Genomic DNA, 15949 nt, shown 5'->3' with positions numbered 1-15949 from the left:
GGGGAAGGTGGTAGATGTGTGCTTGGATGAAGGGCCCCGTGGCAACATCGTCGAATGAATGCAGTGCCTCCACCAAAGGGATCCACTCCAGCTTCACTTCCTTCGACTTGTCAGGGAACACATGTTTGTTCAACCAGTAAAAGATGAAGTATATGTGTTCCTGGGCCCTATTTGCAGTAGGAAAATGTGGGTTGAACATTTTCTTCGTGAAGGGAATAAAGCCTTCGAACGACGTCTTATAACTCTTGAAAGTGGAGATATTGTACTCCAAGTGGGTGATTGACTCGAAGGCATCCGAGCTTTCAACTGTCGAGCGAGAGGAGGAGGACCAATGGTGTATGACATCCACGTACCTGCCCGAGGGCCTCAGGCTGAATACTTAAGCCATGTCCAAGACTCTGGGATTCATGGGATCCATTCTGAAGTCGAATGTATTAGTCCTGTAGTTCCAGAAAAGGAGTGCAGTGGCCATAAGGTCAGGCTTGGCTGAGACAGTGACCTTGGACATCATGATGAGCTAGTATATGCCATTTCCATCCATTTCTGCTTCTAGATGGGCTCAAGCTTATCCACCCACTATGACCAAGCCTCGTCCTTCATCAAAAGGAAACCCCTTCTGGAATTCAACCACTTGGAGGCAAAAATCCTGGCCTCGGTGGAATAGGGGTTGGGGGGTGAACCAATTGGCAGTGGGCATGTTATTCTCCACTGCAATTGGGACTCTGGCAATCCAGGCAGCCCCATGGAGTGTAAGTTTCCCTCTTCGAAGAAAATGAACAGGTTCAGGCCAGCCTGAGAGCGATGAAGGCCATTGAGACGACGGTGTAGATTGACGATTCCCTCTCCGGACTCGCATGCAGGGCTTGATTTAGAGGTCATGGTTGAAGGCAGAGAGTAAGAAAGGGTTGAGAATGCAAGAGTTTCAAGAATTCTGGAAATTCAGAGAGATGGATGATGAGTCAATATTATATTATATTATATATTTTACCCTATTCTTAGTATTAGTTTATTGATTATTTTGGTAGAATTTTGATACCTTGCTTTATATTTTCAACATAGGACATTCGACTTCCCCTGGAGTAGAATGTGATCAAATGGACAAATTCTGGAGTGATTCAAATTGGATGATGTTCGTGTATCTCTTTCCATCTTTGTATCAAAATTTGGGATTTTTCTACCAAGCAGTTATTTTGTGGTGATCAAATAAAGAAGCAGTGCGCGTTGCTGAAAAGTGACGTTTCTGGGTTTAAACTGAGTTTTTGGAGCCCAAGATAACCTCAGATGGGTTCGTGGCATTCTAGAGAAGTGTTCAAAATAGTTCTAGCTTTAAACACAATTATTTTTGGGCCAGTTTTGGAGCTGATTTGGGTCCAAAACGTGGCTGTGCAGATTTTTGGGCGAATTTACCAAGTTAATTTAGGATTATGTTTCCTATTTTATTTCAATTTATTAGGTTTCCTAGTTTTATTCTAAGACCTTTTACTAGGAGGATTTTAATTAGAGTAGTATAAATAAGGCTTGTTAGCCATTAGGGGTTTATACGCAACATTAGAGGAGAACGCACGCACTATTTGGAGAATTGCTTTTGACGATTCAAGTTTATTTTAAAGGTGTTTTCTATCCATGTTTTTAATAATATTTTGTTTTACGGTTGTTCGTAGCTAATTTTCATTTGCTAGGGCGATGCCTTGAGCCTTAGCATGAATACGTAGTTTTTATTTAATTGCTTATGATATTATGCATGCATGCTTTGAATTATTAATCACTGTGTTTTAAACTGTCTCTATATCTTAATACTTAGCTACCATTAGGATGTTTAGATAAGTAATCGAACGCAATTCAGTCGGAATGCCACCGGGGAATTGAGTATTGCTTCTTGTGATTGATAGTTGTAATTTCACCTAGGGCAAATGTCATATCTTAGGGGTTGCATGGTTTTTCAAAGGGTTTTCACAAAGCGTAATGAGTCATGCATGTTTATATTTGATATGAATGCCACATACGGATTGCATGTTTGATATACGTTTTAGCTTAAATGCCACAAGTAGAATATGCATAAGGAAAACCTAACCTTCAATGTTGCATGGGTAATTCATAAGTAATTGGTAAATCTACATAGGATTATTAAGGAGACGGCGGAACCCTAGGTTTTTACAATTTGGTTTTCAAAACTATTTTCTTTTGTTTTCATTACTTTGTCAAGTTATTTATTTGTTTTAATTTAAAATTCGTTTTTAATATTCTAGGTCATAAAATCAACTTTTTCCAATCTTTGTTTTTAAATAATTAATTAAGATTTGGTATTTACATAAATTATTCATTCAATCCCTGCGGAAACGACCTTGCTTGAGCCGTTTATACTACAACTACCTTGTTCTCTTGCAAGTATTTTGTGTGTTTTTATCCCTAATTTGGCAGGTGGTAAAATCCTTATCAATGGATTTGTTGGAAGTGATAGCCGAAGAAATTTAACGGACATTTAGTTGACGTTTGAGATTGTGGGTTAGTGCAAAGGTTTACTCGAAAACAATTGAATAAATAGCAAGCGTCCCAAGTTAAAGCATGCGGTTAATTTTAATTTTAATCATTATTAATATCTCAGTTAACAGACTTGACAATGATTAAAGGGGGCACTGTTTGGGCTTATATTTAACATTGGGCTTTGTAACAATGAAGGTCCAAAGATGCAAAAGCAAAGGGAGACTTGCCTGAGAGGCTCGAAGTAAATTGAGAGCCATTTCAGCCAAAGCATAGGCCATATGCCTATGATTGAAGTGATGGGTGATAAAGAACAACTCACCACCAACCAAAAAGCACTTTTCAAGGGCATGACAAGTAAATAAGTGATGACTCACTACCCTCCGAAAGTTATCAGCTAAAGGCAGAGTTGAGATAGTCGGGCCAAATTGTCTATAAATGTTGAGAGATGCACAAGAGATAAGGACACTCAACCAACCAATCAAAAGACATACAAACTCTATCTCAAGCCAGTTCGTACCCAGAAAGCTAAATTATGTTCAGATCTAGTCCCTTTTAGTTATAGTTCCCTCATAGAAAGCCATCTTTTGTCGAGATTAGAAGCTCTGTTACCTTCCCTTAGTGTTGTAGTATCGATTCCCTCCAGTAAAACCTATTTACTTTTCATCCCTCACCGCATACAAACCCTTGTAAACACAAAGAGAGGTGGCTGCAAGAAGTTGAACCTTGCCCGACAAGGTTAATCTTGCCCGAGTCTCTCTTCTTTGTACTTACATTTAGTAGATCTGTCGTTTAATGTACTTTCCTTCATGTATTTAAGTCACTTTCAATTGTTTTCTACTTAAGAGTTCCATTTATATTCAAATCTAGTTAAGTTATTAAGCGTGTTTTCATTAAAGTAAACTTTTATCAAGGAGACAGTTGGAAGGGCCTTGAACCCCCTTCATTTCGGACATACAAAACTATGAATTAAAAGTCCTTCTTTAAAAGGCAAGAAAAGAATTTAATGTAGACTTAACCCATCTGTGACAACCCTTTGATAAACAAGAAGTCTAAGTAACGTGGGACACAAGTAACCAACTTAACTCACTTCCATTCAACAATCTGTTATAAAGATAACAATGGCACGCCTAGATCCTTGTTAGTTTTGATTGTGAGCCTCAAGGCCTACACCAAAAGCCCCACAAAGGCACCTTTCAAACTAACTATAAACTCATCTTGCAGTACACCAAACAGCAAGATCTTGCCCGACAGGCAAGAAAGAGCCATTTTCTTGGGGAGCTGTGCAAGGGACCAGGTCCAAAAATCCTGCCCAAACACAAATGTTGGGATTTTAAATGGGGTTTCTGTGCATAAAACTCGTACCTTTAATTATGATCCTCCTTTAATTTAATTACAAGCTTTATGTTTCAAATTTTTGTTATGCATAATCACAATTTCTGTTGCCAGCTTAATGCAAATTGGTTTCTTTCGTCCGAGGCATCTCTCAAGCGTACCCTTATTCAAATGTTAATTTTTGAGCTACTTGAAGATCATTGTCGGGGAGTCTCTTCAGCAGCTTCTAGTGACGAAGACCAGGCTAAGTTTCCAGAATGTAACAAGCATGAAACTAGTGTGCAGCCTTTTTCAGGAAGATGTGGTCCTGCTGTAGCTTGCCAAGAAAATATGTCAAGTTCTCAAGCAGGCCAGGGAATTGAAATTAATCTATTATCCTCATCTTCTCTAAGGAGTTCTGAGTGTGTTAATGATGCAGGCTTGGTTCTCCAGGAACTTTTAGAGCCAGGAGCCACCCCCGCCTCACTCTTTGGAGAATATCAATCATTTGAACAAAAATCATCTTTTTACCGTCTTAATGGAGCTATATCACTGATGGAGGTAACATGATTTATTCTTGTTCTGTTGGGAACAATATTCGTTTTTAGTATTAGATAGTTGGGATAGAAAAGCATGAGCATGATTAATGTTGGCTTTTGGGCTTTGGAGTTCTTTTGGGTGTTGCTTTTTAGTTCATGTGTGTGTTTGGGAGAGGGGTATTGGAAACGCCATGTTATAGGTTTTGTTTACACCTTTTGCTTAAAAACTACTTTTAAATGATACTGTTTTTTTTTTTTTTTAAGAGAAATTGAAGTATCAGTCCCTTACATTTGGCCTAATTGGAGCTTTGGTCCCCAAACTAAAAATATGTTAGTATTTGTCCCTAAACATGTTACAACGTGGAGCAATGATCCTTTTGGGTAACTTCGTTAAAATTTCTTTTCAAACTAAAACATTTAAAGTGCAATTAAGGTAGGGAAGTTCTAATGGAGTTACCCAAACGGACTATTGGTCCACGTTGATGAGTAGATTTTATATTATATTTTTAACCCTATTCTTAGTATATTTTAGTTAATATTTTGGAAGAATTTTGACACTTTGAATTGTATTTCTAATACAGGACTTTCAACTTCTTCTGAAGCAAAACGTGGTCAAATGGATGAATTTTGGAGTAATTCCAGTTGGAGGATGTTTGTGAGTCAATTGGCTTGATTGTATCAAAATTTGGAATTTTTCTACCTAGCGGTGATTTTCTGGCAATAAAATAAAGAAGCGATGTGCAGTGCTAAAATAGTGACGTTTTGGGCTTGAAGTGCCTTTTTGGAGCCCATAATAACCTCGGATGAGTTCGTGACCTTCTGGAGATGTGTTTAGAACGTCTTGATCTTCAAAACAACGTGGGCCATATTTGGAGGATATTTGAGGCTAAAACGTGGCTGGACAATTGCTTGGCAGATTCTCCTAACTTAATTAGGACTTTATTTTTTTTAAGATATTTCCCTATTATTTGGTTTCCTAGTTGGAATAAAAGACCTGGTTCTTGGGGATTGTGGTTTAGGCGTAGGGTATAAGATTTTGGCCGGCCACAATTTTGTGGATACGCTTTCTTTTATGCAACTTTGAAGACAGAAGAATTGCTAGGGTTTTTCAAAGGCTTTCAGATTTTCTACTCCAAGGTGCTTTCATTCTTATTCACTCTAATGATATTTTCTTTGATTTTTATTATGATTATGTGTAACTAATTCCTTTGCTAGGGTTAGGCCATGAGTCTTAGCATGAATATGTGATTTTATTAATTTTCTTATGAATGGATGCATGCTTGCTTTGAATTATTAATCACCGCGATTAAAACTATCTATATATTTTAATGATTGATCACCATTATGATATTTAGACAAGTAATTTGATACAATTTATGTTGGAACATCATCCTGAAATTGAGGAGGGCTTATTGTGATTGTAATTGTAAGTTCACTTAAGGCGAACATCACACTCTTAAGGGTTACATGGTTTTTCAAAGGGTTTTCACGAAACTTAATGAGTCTTACATGTTTATATTTGATTTAACATCATAGACGGATTGCATGTTAGATATACGTTTTCGCTTGAACATCACAAGGAAAATATGCATTAGGAAAACCTAACCTTCAAAGCATATATGTGGAAATTCATAAGTAATTGATAGAATTCATAGGATTGTGACGGCTAAACCCTAGATTTCTCTAAATTGTTAATTTTTTCTTCTTTGCTGCCATTATTTCCAAATTTCCAATTTCTTTTATTGTTTATCTAATCTTTTCAAATTCATAAATCTCAAATCTTTGATAAAATCTATTTTAATAATTAATTAAGAGTTAGTTTAATTACAAATTAGTCAAACAATTTTTGAGGACAACGACCTTGCAAGAGCATTTATACTACAATTATTTTGTATTCTAGTAAGTATTTTCAGTGATTTTAACCCTATTTGTGCAGGTACTAAAAATGCTATCAGTTGTGATAAGTTCGAACACCATCACTCACATATTTTCCATTCAAGGACCATGCTTCCAACATATCTCATTTTAATTTGGGTTTTAATTTTCTTTTAACCAGTAAATACTTTGAGAATCATTTCTATCATTATTAAAAAATCGCAGATTTATGTAGACCTGTGATGCAGGCTGGTACACTTTGTTTTTGTTTTTTGTTTTTTTTTTTTTTTTTTTTTTTGGTTCCCTTATGGGCAGAGAACTATATAGGACAAAAAATGTATTGTAAATGGATCATTTTACATAGTTTCGTTTTAAGAGAGTACAATACTTGCACTTACCATTTGTTTCATTACAGGACGACACCAAAACTGGGGAGCAGTTCGCTTTTTGGCCTACAGGAGACTCTGGTTTTCAGCAAATAACTGGAATTACATCTCAAACTTGTGACATTGAGCATACATCAAGAGCTTATGGCGTTGAGACTGACTTTAGCGCAAGCGGAAAATGGAAACACTGATTCATCCCCTAAACTATGGCGTTGAGACTGACTTTAACTTGGCGCAAGCGGAAAATGGAAACACTGATTCATCCCCTAAACTATCAATGTGTGTCTCTGACCAATCTGAATATATAGCGGTCATTGAGAACCATCCAGTTGGGGAAGGTTTGGGATCGATTCAGAAAGAAGAAATGGATGTAAACCATTCTCATTCTGTGGAAAACGTCACATGTTTAATAGATGTCCTTGTTTCTGCTCCAAGCAAGATACAGGACGCTTCCATTATAGAATTAGAAGGTTCTCATGTGCATGACGGGAACAAAAATGGCGATTCTCAAGACCATGATGCTTTCCATGATGGCAACGGAAGTTGTCAAGACCATGATCAGGTGCATGATGGCAACAAAAATGGAGGTTCTGAAGACCATGGTAAGGTGCATGATGGCAAAAATAGAGGTTCTCAAGACCATGATAGATTGCATCATGGCAACAAAGCTACAGGTTTTCAAGACCATGATAAGGTGCATGATGTCAACGTAAATGGAGCTTCTCAAGACCATGATAAGGTACAGGATGGCAACGAAATTGGAGGCTCTCAAGACCATGATAAGGTGCTTGATGGCTACGAAAATGGAGTTTCTCAAGACCATGATAAGGTGCTTGATGGCTACGAAAATGGAGCTTCTCAAGGCCATGATGAGGTGCAGGATGGCAACGAAAATGGTGGCTTTCAGGACCATGATAAGGTGCAAGATGGCAACAGAAATGGAGCTTCTGAACACCACGGCATGGTGCAGGAAGCGGCTCCAATTCCCTCGTGCCAAGAAAATCCTGATGTACAAATGGATCAAGACTCCGATATGGTAGACAACAGGACAGTCTCATGTGATGATGATGTTCAAATGTCCGATGGACCAACGCCTGATGATGGTCTGATGCCCGAGTCGCTAGAGCAACCCGCTGCAAAAAGGCTGCGGCTTACACCTCCAGTTTAAGGGGATAAATGTGTCACAAGAAGCCTTGTTGAAGATTGAAAGTCGTGAGGCCACCAATGCTCTTTTTGCAAGTATTTTGATAGTTATTTCAGGCCAAAGAAAAGGTATTTGGATAGGTATTTGACTTGAATGGTCTGTCCATATGAGGTATGTGGGATGCATTTAGAGAAGAACAGTTGGGTAATGGGATGCCTTTGATCTAAAATGTTAGTGAATTTATTCGTTCGAAGAGAAAAAAAAAAAAAAAAAAAAAAAAAAAACTTTGATTTAATCTTGCTGAATGGTGAGGTTCTCTGCATCTTCAAGGGTGACCGGTAAAATTTATACCGCGAAAAATGTGTCATGTTTAACAGACGTGTTTGGACCAATGTGCCCAACACATTTCAGCCTTGGACCACATGTTGGCGCTCGAGTTCAACCTACAAACGTTGATATACTTAATTATTACGATCTGGTAGTATTGCTCTTCACTTGTAAGTGAGATATTTTAGGTTCGAATCTTGTAAATGACTAATTAGATGTCATATTAGGTTGTCTATTATGTGGCTTAACCGAACTCCTCCCTCCTCTTAGTGTAAAAATACATCGTTGTACTAAAGAAAAAAACCTATAATCCATTGGAGTTGCTTAGATGTTTTTCTTTTCACTTATGTGCCTGGTAGAGATGCCCAAACTTGTTAACTTGTAAAAGAATAAACAATTGCAAGTAAGCCTAGGACCGGGAGGGGATGTCCCAATCAAAGGTTCTCCGACGGTCAAGTTACTAAGCAATATTAAACTCAAGCAATAGGCAAGAGAACAAGTACGAAGGCATTGCGTCACCAGATATGAACCCTAAAATGGTGTATTTATACTAGTGGAGGAGATGAGATTTTAGGATAGTAGAATCCATATTAAACTGAAAGAATCCCAAAGGATATCTTAAAAGTAGATTTTGCATCCTCTTAGGATTATGATTATTTGCGGCACATGTCAATTCTTAGATTGTAAGGACTCTAAGATTATAGGAAACACATTGATTCCTTGCTAAATTAGGTTCCCAAATCTTGCGGAACAAAAATGGTATATCTTAGCGAGGTTGATGAACTTCACCCACAGACTCCGGAACAGGATGATGGTGGCATCGCTGAATAGTTTAGCCAACTATGCAATGAAGGCTGTTGAGTTCGTCATCAAACTTCTGAGGTAGGCGTATTCTGATTTGTCTTACTCTGACAATAGAAATTATGGTCCATAATTGCCCCTAGCTAGGCATCGAATGACTTGGTCCCCTTAAAAATGGGTAGTTACCTAGAGATCAAGCATCTCAGAGTAAGCCGGAATACGTACGGTTTTCTTCTTTCAGAGCGTGGAGTCTTAACTTCATTTCTTGTGAACTTTTGGCGTTCCAGATTCAGTCACACGATCTTGAATATTGTCATGTTACTTTTGCACATTGTTAATAAGGAGCAGCCTTCTATATCACTGAGCTATCTTCGTTCTTCGAACACATGAATTTATAGGCAAAACTTTTCAGATTCAATGGTGAGATCTTCTGGCACATTGCCTTTAAATAGCTCCAATGTAACCATGGTTTTTCCTCTAGCTTAGCCTTCAGTTTTCATCATGAAACCTCCTTTTCTATTTCATGCTTCACATTCCAAACCCAATTCTCTCTTTGAAACTTCGATGATTAAGACTTTCAACCAAGAAACTTACCTTAGCCATATATGTCTTTGTCAAGCAAGATTAAGTGAAACAAAGATAAACCGTAACATTTCAATAGCCATTCCTGCTTGCAGTATGTTCCATAGCATTCATCCCTTGCCATCTTGCCAGCGACATCCTCCTCGTAGTCTTCACATAAGGGTTTAGCTTTAGAAGTGCGTCGAGATTCTTGAGAGGGTTATTTATCATTGGAGCCATCTTCATCTCTCTTCATTGGAGTGTTCTAACAACGACTGAACTTCATCAAAGTTAATGATCCCGGCCAAATCTGTTTTATAGCTTCCATATGAAAATTTGCATGTTAAGGGTAAAGGCTTGTCTTCCTCAAGTAATTGTACCTTTTTTGCCCTGTTCATGAGACTTTATAACAAACATGTATTTACACATTATAAACACTTGCAATTTTATTCATGTTATTTATCCTATTTGAATAAAATGTTGGAAATTTTTCCATCCTTTGCTTCCCAATCATGGAATAATCTGGTAATTCGACAAATTTCTTCAAAGTAATTTAACTTCGAAGTAATAAGTAATATAATAGAATATGAGCAAGCTTGTAGGCCGCAGACAGAGCTCAAAAGCCCCCTAAGTAACATTGATTCGGAAAAATGTTACCTCTCAAACTTGGTATCCATGAAGATTCCCACTACGATTATCGGAGTACCACCTTACTCCGACATCGGGTCTAATGGCCATAAAAAATCCTTTTACCATATATTTTTCATAATTTATTTGTCAGATTAAAGATGAAAAAGTGATAAGTCTTACCCAAAATGACTTCCAGAGTTCAGAGTCAAATAAGCGTTCATTTCTCAATATGTTTTCTTGTTCGTTCACCTTGCCCCATTCCGGGTGAGAGGATTTTAGATATGGCTATAACTCAGAAAGAGCTTCCTTCTCAGTCTTGATCGCTGGTTTGTCCCTAGTGACTCTTAAACAAAAGTTCGTTAGGGACTTGGTCACCTGCATGTGGATCGAAAACACTTTTCAAATCCTTTTGCCATACCCTATGTGCCGGACCAGAGTGTTTCCAATCGGACTACACTTAGTTGGCTTGGCTAAGGCAATTCCGCGTATCGGAGCTTTATTGGAATAAAATTCCTCTTGAGGATTTCCTAATCCAGATGCTTCATTCAGACCTGCTTAACATATGGTGTTGCAGAACTTACTTGACTTAGTACGCTAGTTTAGGATAAAAGTTATCATACCCAGGGTTAGGACTCAGAGCCACCCCTCAGATGATTCTCGGATCGCTTTTTCGTTCATTCCCTCGAATGCATAGAGCATAGGTTTGAATGTTATAACTCATAACCCACAACCTTCAGGTTGCATAATCTTTTCGAGAGTTTGATGGTGCACTGGAGTTCTAAGTTAGGGGGCTATGTCCCATGTCCCCATGCCTGTTACCCGTCAACCGTAATCGTGCTTGTTATGCTTCGGTTTTCCCAAACTGCTAACTAAACAATATGCGAAGTTTCAAAGTTCTGTGTTATTTAGGCTTTTTAGGTATTCTCATTACTGCGAAAAAGAAAAAAAAAAAAAAACTTTGAGAAAAGAAAAAACTCTGAGAATTCTTTTATTGAAAAAAGACTTGCGTTGACAAAGGGGGCGTGATTAATCCAAAAAGGATTGCCTACATAAAAAATTTTCATTGGGATTATTCTTTGACAAATAGCCTATGGTGAGGCGATACAGAAATAAGTTCTCTAGGGACTTGTCTACGTGTAGACGGCGACGTGTTAGGCATAGTATTCTATGAGCTTGGTGATGTTCCACCGCTTGGTAATCAGAGTTCCACCCATGCACTCAAGGCTGTAAGCAATATTGAGACTTAAGTAGTAGGTAAGAGAATAAGTATACAGAGATTGATTTACCAGAGATGAACCCTAGAAGGGTGTATTTATACCAGTCGAGGAGATGACCTTTTAGCATAGTAGAATCCATACTAAACCTAGAGAATCCCATAAGATATCTAGGAAGTAGATATTGCATCCTCCTAGGAGTTTGATTACTTGCAGCGCACGCCAATCTTTAGATTATAATAACTCCAAGATTATAGGAAACCTGCTGATTCCTTGCTGGATTAGGTTCCTGAATCTTGTGGTACAAGAATGGTCTATCTTAGTGAAGTCGACAAACGTCAACTTCACCCAATGATTCTGGAACAGGATGACGGTGGCATCGCTGATCCATTTAGTCAACTCCCAATGGAGGTTCTTGAGTCCATGACCTAACTCCTGAGGTAGGCGTATTCAAATCCATCTTACTCCGGCCCTAGAAAATCATGGCCCATAGTCATGATAATGTCTCTGCGAAATGGATGATCTATTGGCAGTCCTCTCTTTAAAGCTGTCCAAGTGATTGTTTTGTCGTAACCGATTATCTTGGCTTTTTCAGTAAGGAACTGCTAAATACACTCCCTAATAAATTAGTCGAGCTCTTGACTACACTGAAGAGATAGTCAGACAAATTATTGACAACATGGACAACATAACTACAATAGGATATGAACTTCTAGATTTTATAAGATTCTACTTTTACGTTTATATAATCCAATTCTTAAAAATAACTTTTTTTGCAACAGAAAGATGTGAACTCATTAATTATGCATCGCAAAAAAGGACCACACATAGACAACATGGTCAAGATAACCATAATAACCTTGTCACATAGGCTATTGACTGATCTTGGATGATGTTGAGAAAAAACAAGGCAAAATGAAACACGTATGTAAGTCTCAAGGGAGGTTGAATATCAACTTTTTAGGCGCAAAATAAGACTCAAATTTGTTTTAGAGGTTGGCAGAGTTTGGTGATAGGATTTTTACCATTTGCAAAAGTAGAGATAAAAACACTTAAAAATTCTTGCAGAGTACCAGGTTGTCGTAATATAGCAGCTCAAGTAAGGTCGTTTTCCACAGGGATTGAATGAATAATTTGTATTTAAAACCAACTCTTAATTCATTATTTAAAACAAATTTTGGAAAATATTGATTTTCAGATTTAAAATAATAAAAACGAATTTAAATTAAAAACAATTAAATAAATCAACTAGAAACCAATTTAAAGAAAATCAATTTGTATAAGCCCTAGAGTTCTGCCATCATCTTAACAATCCTACGTAATTCTTCCAATTACTTATGACTTATCCATGCATATTTTGAAGGTTAGGTTTGTAACATCCCACATCAACCAATGGAGAGGGGGTGATGTACCTGTACATGCCCACCTCCATATAGCATGAGGCCTTTTGGGAACTCACTGGTTTCGAGTTCCATCGGAACTCCGAAGTTAAGCGAGATTGGGCAAGAGCAATCCTAGGATGGGTGACCCACTGGGAAGTTCTCGTCTGAGTTCCCAAAAACAAAACTGTGAGGGCATGGCCGAGGCTCAAAGCGGACAATATCGTGCTACGATGGAGTCGAGACTAGGATGTGATAAAATGGTATCAAAGCCACTCTATCATTCAGTGCGAGTGTGCAGACGAGGACGTCGGGTCCCTAAGAGGGGTGGATTGTAACATCCCACATTAACCAACGGAGAGGGGGTGATGTGCCTTATATGTACATGTCCACCTCTATATAGCACGAGTCCTTTTGGGAACTCACTGGGTTCGGGTTCCATCGGAACTCCGAAGTTAAGCAAGTTTGAGCAAAAGCAATCCTAGGATGGGTGACCCACTGGGAAGTTCTTATCTGAGTTCCCAGAAACAAAACCATGAGGGTGTGGCCGGGGCCCAAAGCGGACAATATCGTGCTACGGCGGAGTCGAGACTAGGATGTGACAAGGTTTGCCTAATACATATTCTACTTGGAACCTCCAACATAGAACGTATATCTAATATGCAACCCGTCCAGACATTCGAATCAAATATGAACATGAAAGACTCATTAAGTTTTATGAAAACCCTATGAAAAACCATGCAACCCTTAAGACGTGGTGTTCATCCTAAGTGAAATTACAATTATTAACCACAAGAAGCCAGCGTCAATTTTAGGGAACCTTCCGACCAAAATTGCATCAAATTACTTTTCTAAATATCATAATGGTCACGAATTACTAAGACAATTGGATAGTTTAAACCAGTGCTTAATAATTCAAAAAATGCATGCATAATATCATAAGCAAATTGAAAAGAAACTACACATTCTTACTAAGGCTCGTGGCCTCGCCCTAGCAAAAGAAACTAGCTGCAAACAATCATAAAATAAAATATTATTAAAAATATGGATAGAAAACACCTTGAAAATAAACTTGAATCTTCAAAACCTAGCAAAGTATTGATGCATGTGTTCTCCACCTCCTAATGGTTAAAAAGCCTTATTTATACTACTACAAAATAAAATCCTACCTAGAAAATGTCTTCTAAAAACCAGGAAACATAATAGAATAATAAAACAGAAAATAAAAGGTTTCATGTTTGAACTAAAATTCAGACTTCTTAGAAAATCAAACTTTTGACTTACCAAATCAACTCCGATTTGGTCCCAAAAGGTATCTTTTGAATGCTTAAGACGTCCACTACAAATCCTTAGAAGAAATCTTCCTTAAAATATGTCATCTTGACCTCCAGAATACCAAAAACGTGCAGAAACGTCAATATGGGAAAGTTGCGCACTGGGCCTTCTTTTCTTTGCCACGGTCAAATGGCTAAGTAGAAAAATCTGAAACATTGATACAATCATCTTGAAAGACTCACGAACATCCACCAATTAGAATTGCTTCAAAATTCGTCCATTCAATTACTTTATGCTCAAGAGGAAGTCAAATGTCCTACCTTGAAAATACATAATAAAGTATCAAAATTCACCAAAATAACCAATAAATTATTACTAAGATTAGGGTAAAATATATAGTAAAATATTGACTCATCATTTGGTTCGGGGCGGTTCTGGGGTGAAAACCAAAACCAAAATCGAATTTTTTTGCTGTGTGGTTCAATGCGATTTTGAAGCTTGAATCGAAATAGAACCAAACCATTTAGTTGTGGTTCAGTTCAATTTCAAATGGTTTTGGTTTCAATTTCATACCATTTGCAAATTTGAAAAGAAATTCATGATCACCAAGCTAAAATTCTACTTCAAATAAAGTTCAACATCACAAGGCCTTATGGCATTACTTTAGAAAAATCCAATTGAAAAGGTTAAGTTCTAAAACTAAAGTTTACACAAATTTCAACATCAAAATGCCTTGTGGCATTAGTAGTATAACCAGAAAGAAAAATAATAATAATTGTTTCATACAGTTCAACAAAAAGGTTTTGGTGCTTCAATTTTTAAGTCACTACTTTACATCGTTCAACCATCTTTCCCTTTCCCTTTGGAAATTTACTTTTCGAAGGTTGAGGAGGCCTTTGAGCTTGTGAACAAGCTTGAAAAGGCAATACTTGGGAAGACCTTGGACCTTGTGAAAGTGAAACTGATGGATGAGACGCCAATAAACCTTCTGAACTAGAAGGTTGAGATTGCCTTGAAACTTGTTGTTGTGGTTGTGGATTAAGAGTAAAAGAGGCGATACTTGAATTCAAATTGGCCAACTCTACACAATACAAATACATGAACAATATAAATTACATTAGTTGTTATAAACTTTAAAAATTCTACAAAAATTTCAACACACATTGAAAAAATAAAACTAAGAAAGCCTACAATATAAATTACCTAATATCAGTATTAAATTAACTACCCCTTTTTATTAATTTTCTAGGTACTTGAATTTTCCATTTTTATTTGCTGTTTTCATTCCACATATGTAGACAACAACGAATCAGTTACAATCAAAGAAAAACAATAACCTTCCACCCATTCAAGTACATAAATGGATGGAAAATTCAGTTCACACAAGTAGTTTATTTCATTCCATCCGTAAAGATAAACAACAACAACTAAGAATCAACAAAAAGTGAGTATCAAACATAAGCTACCTGTTCTACAGAAACCCACCAACCCTAATTCACACGTATTTAAAACTCAAACTCATGCATGCATCGATTGTTTGCAAGAATCATATATATCTATCTCATAATTAATTTGTATCTAAATTATACAACCCAGGAATTAGAAAGATTTTTTTTGTTTTTTTTTTTTTTCAAAATCATTGGAATCGACGAGATAAGGGTTTGGAGAAACGTGTATAAACTTGACGCCCCAAAATCGTTGGAATTTGACAAATTCGTTTCAAAAACTATACAATGGTAAGTGCGGAAATTCGTGCGGAACTTATGGACATAGACACGAAGATATAGTCTCTTAGAAGACCCCACCTAGGATGATGTAACACTACTAGACTCCTTTCAAATCAGCCTCATAAAATTGGACTCATATTAAAAGACCCCTTTATTTAATTTTTAATTTTTGGAGTTCGATTTTCGGCTCCAAGTCCCCACCCTTTGAGGCAGAAATTAATATTTAAGCGTAACTACAAAACCTCATAACTTTTGGCCAGTCATCCCCAACAAATCCACAAGACAAGACAAAACTGAAC

The 15949-nt window shown here is 37.3% G+C and overlaps 2 protein-coding genes across 2 annotated transcripts; both read left to right on the top strand.

Annotated features, from left to right (window-relative positions):
• Nucleotides 1-331: 331 nt before the first annotated feature.
• On the top strand, nt 332-6783 carry LOC103964970 (probable ubiquitin-like-specific protease 2B). The gene is made up of 3 exons (XM_048581820.1): nt 332-475; nt 3928-4353; nt 6622-6783. The coding sequence occupies exons 1-3, from the start codon at nt 332-334 to the stop codon at nt 6781-6783; spliced, it is 732 nt and encodes a 243-aa protein (XP_048437777.1).
• Nucleotides 6784-6869: 86 nt separating this feature from the next.
• Nucleotides 6870-7955, top strand: LOC125476085 (uncharacterized protein DDB_G0290685-like). The gene is made up of 2 exons (XM_048581819.1): nt 6870-7847; nt 7881-7955. The coding sequence occupies exon 1, from the start codon at nt 6870-6872 to the stop codon at nt 7758-7760; it is 891 nt and encodes a 296-aa protein (XP_048437776.1). The 3' UTR covers nt 7761-7847; nt 7881-7955.
• The last annotated feature ends 7994 nt before the right edge of the window (nt 7956-15949 follow it).

This window comes from the organism of the source record quoted next, unplaced genomic scaffold (assembly GCF_019419815.1).
Source record: "Pyrus x bretschneideri cultivar Hongxiangsu unplaced genomic scaffold, Pyrus_bretschneideri_v1 Contig17, whole genome shotgun sequence".
Classification (NCBI taxonomy): domain Eukaryota; kingdom Viridiplantae; phylum Streptophyta; class Magnoliopsida; order Rosales; family Rosaceae; genus Pyrus; species Pyrus x bretschneideri.
This window is presented reverse-complemented; position numbering and strand designations above follow the sequence as displayed.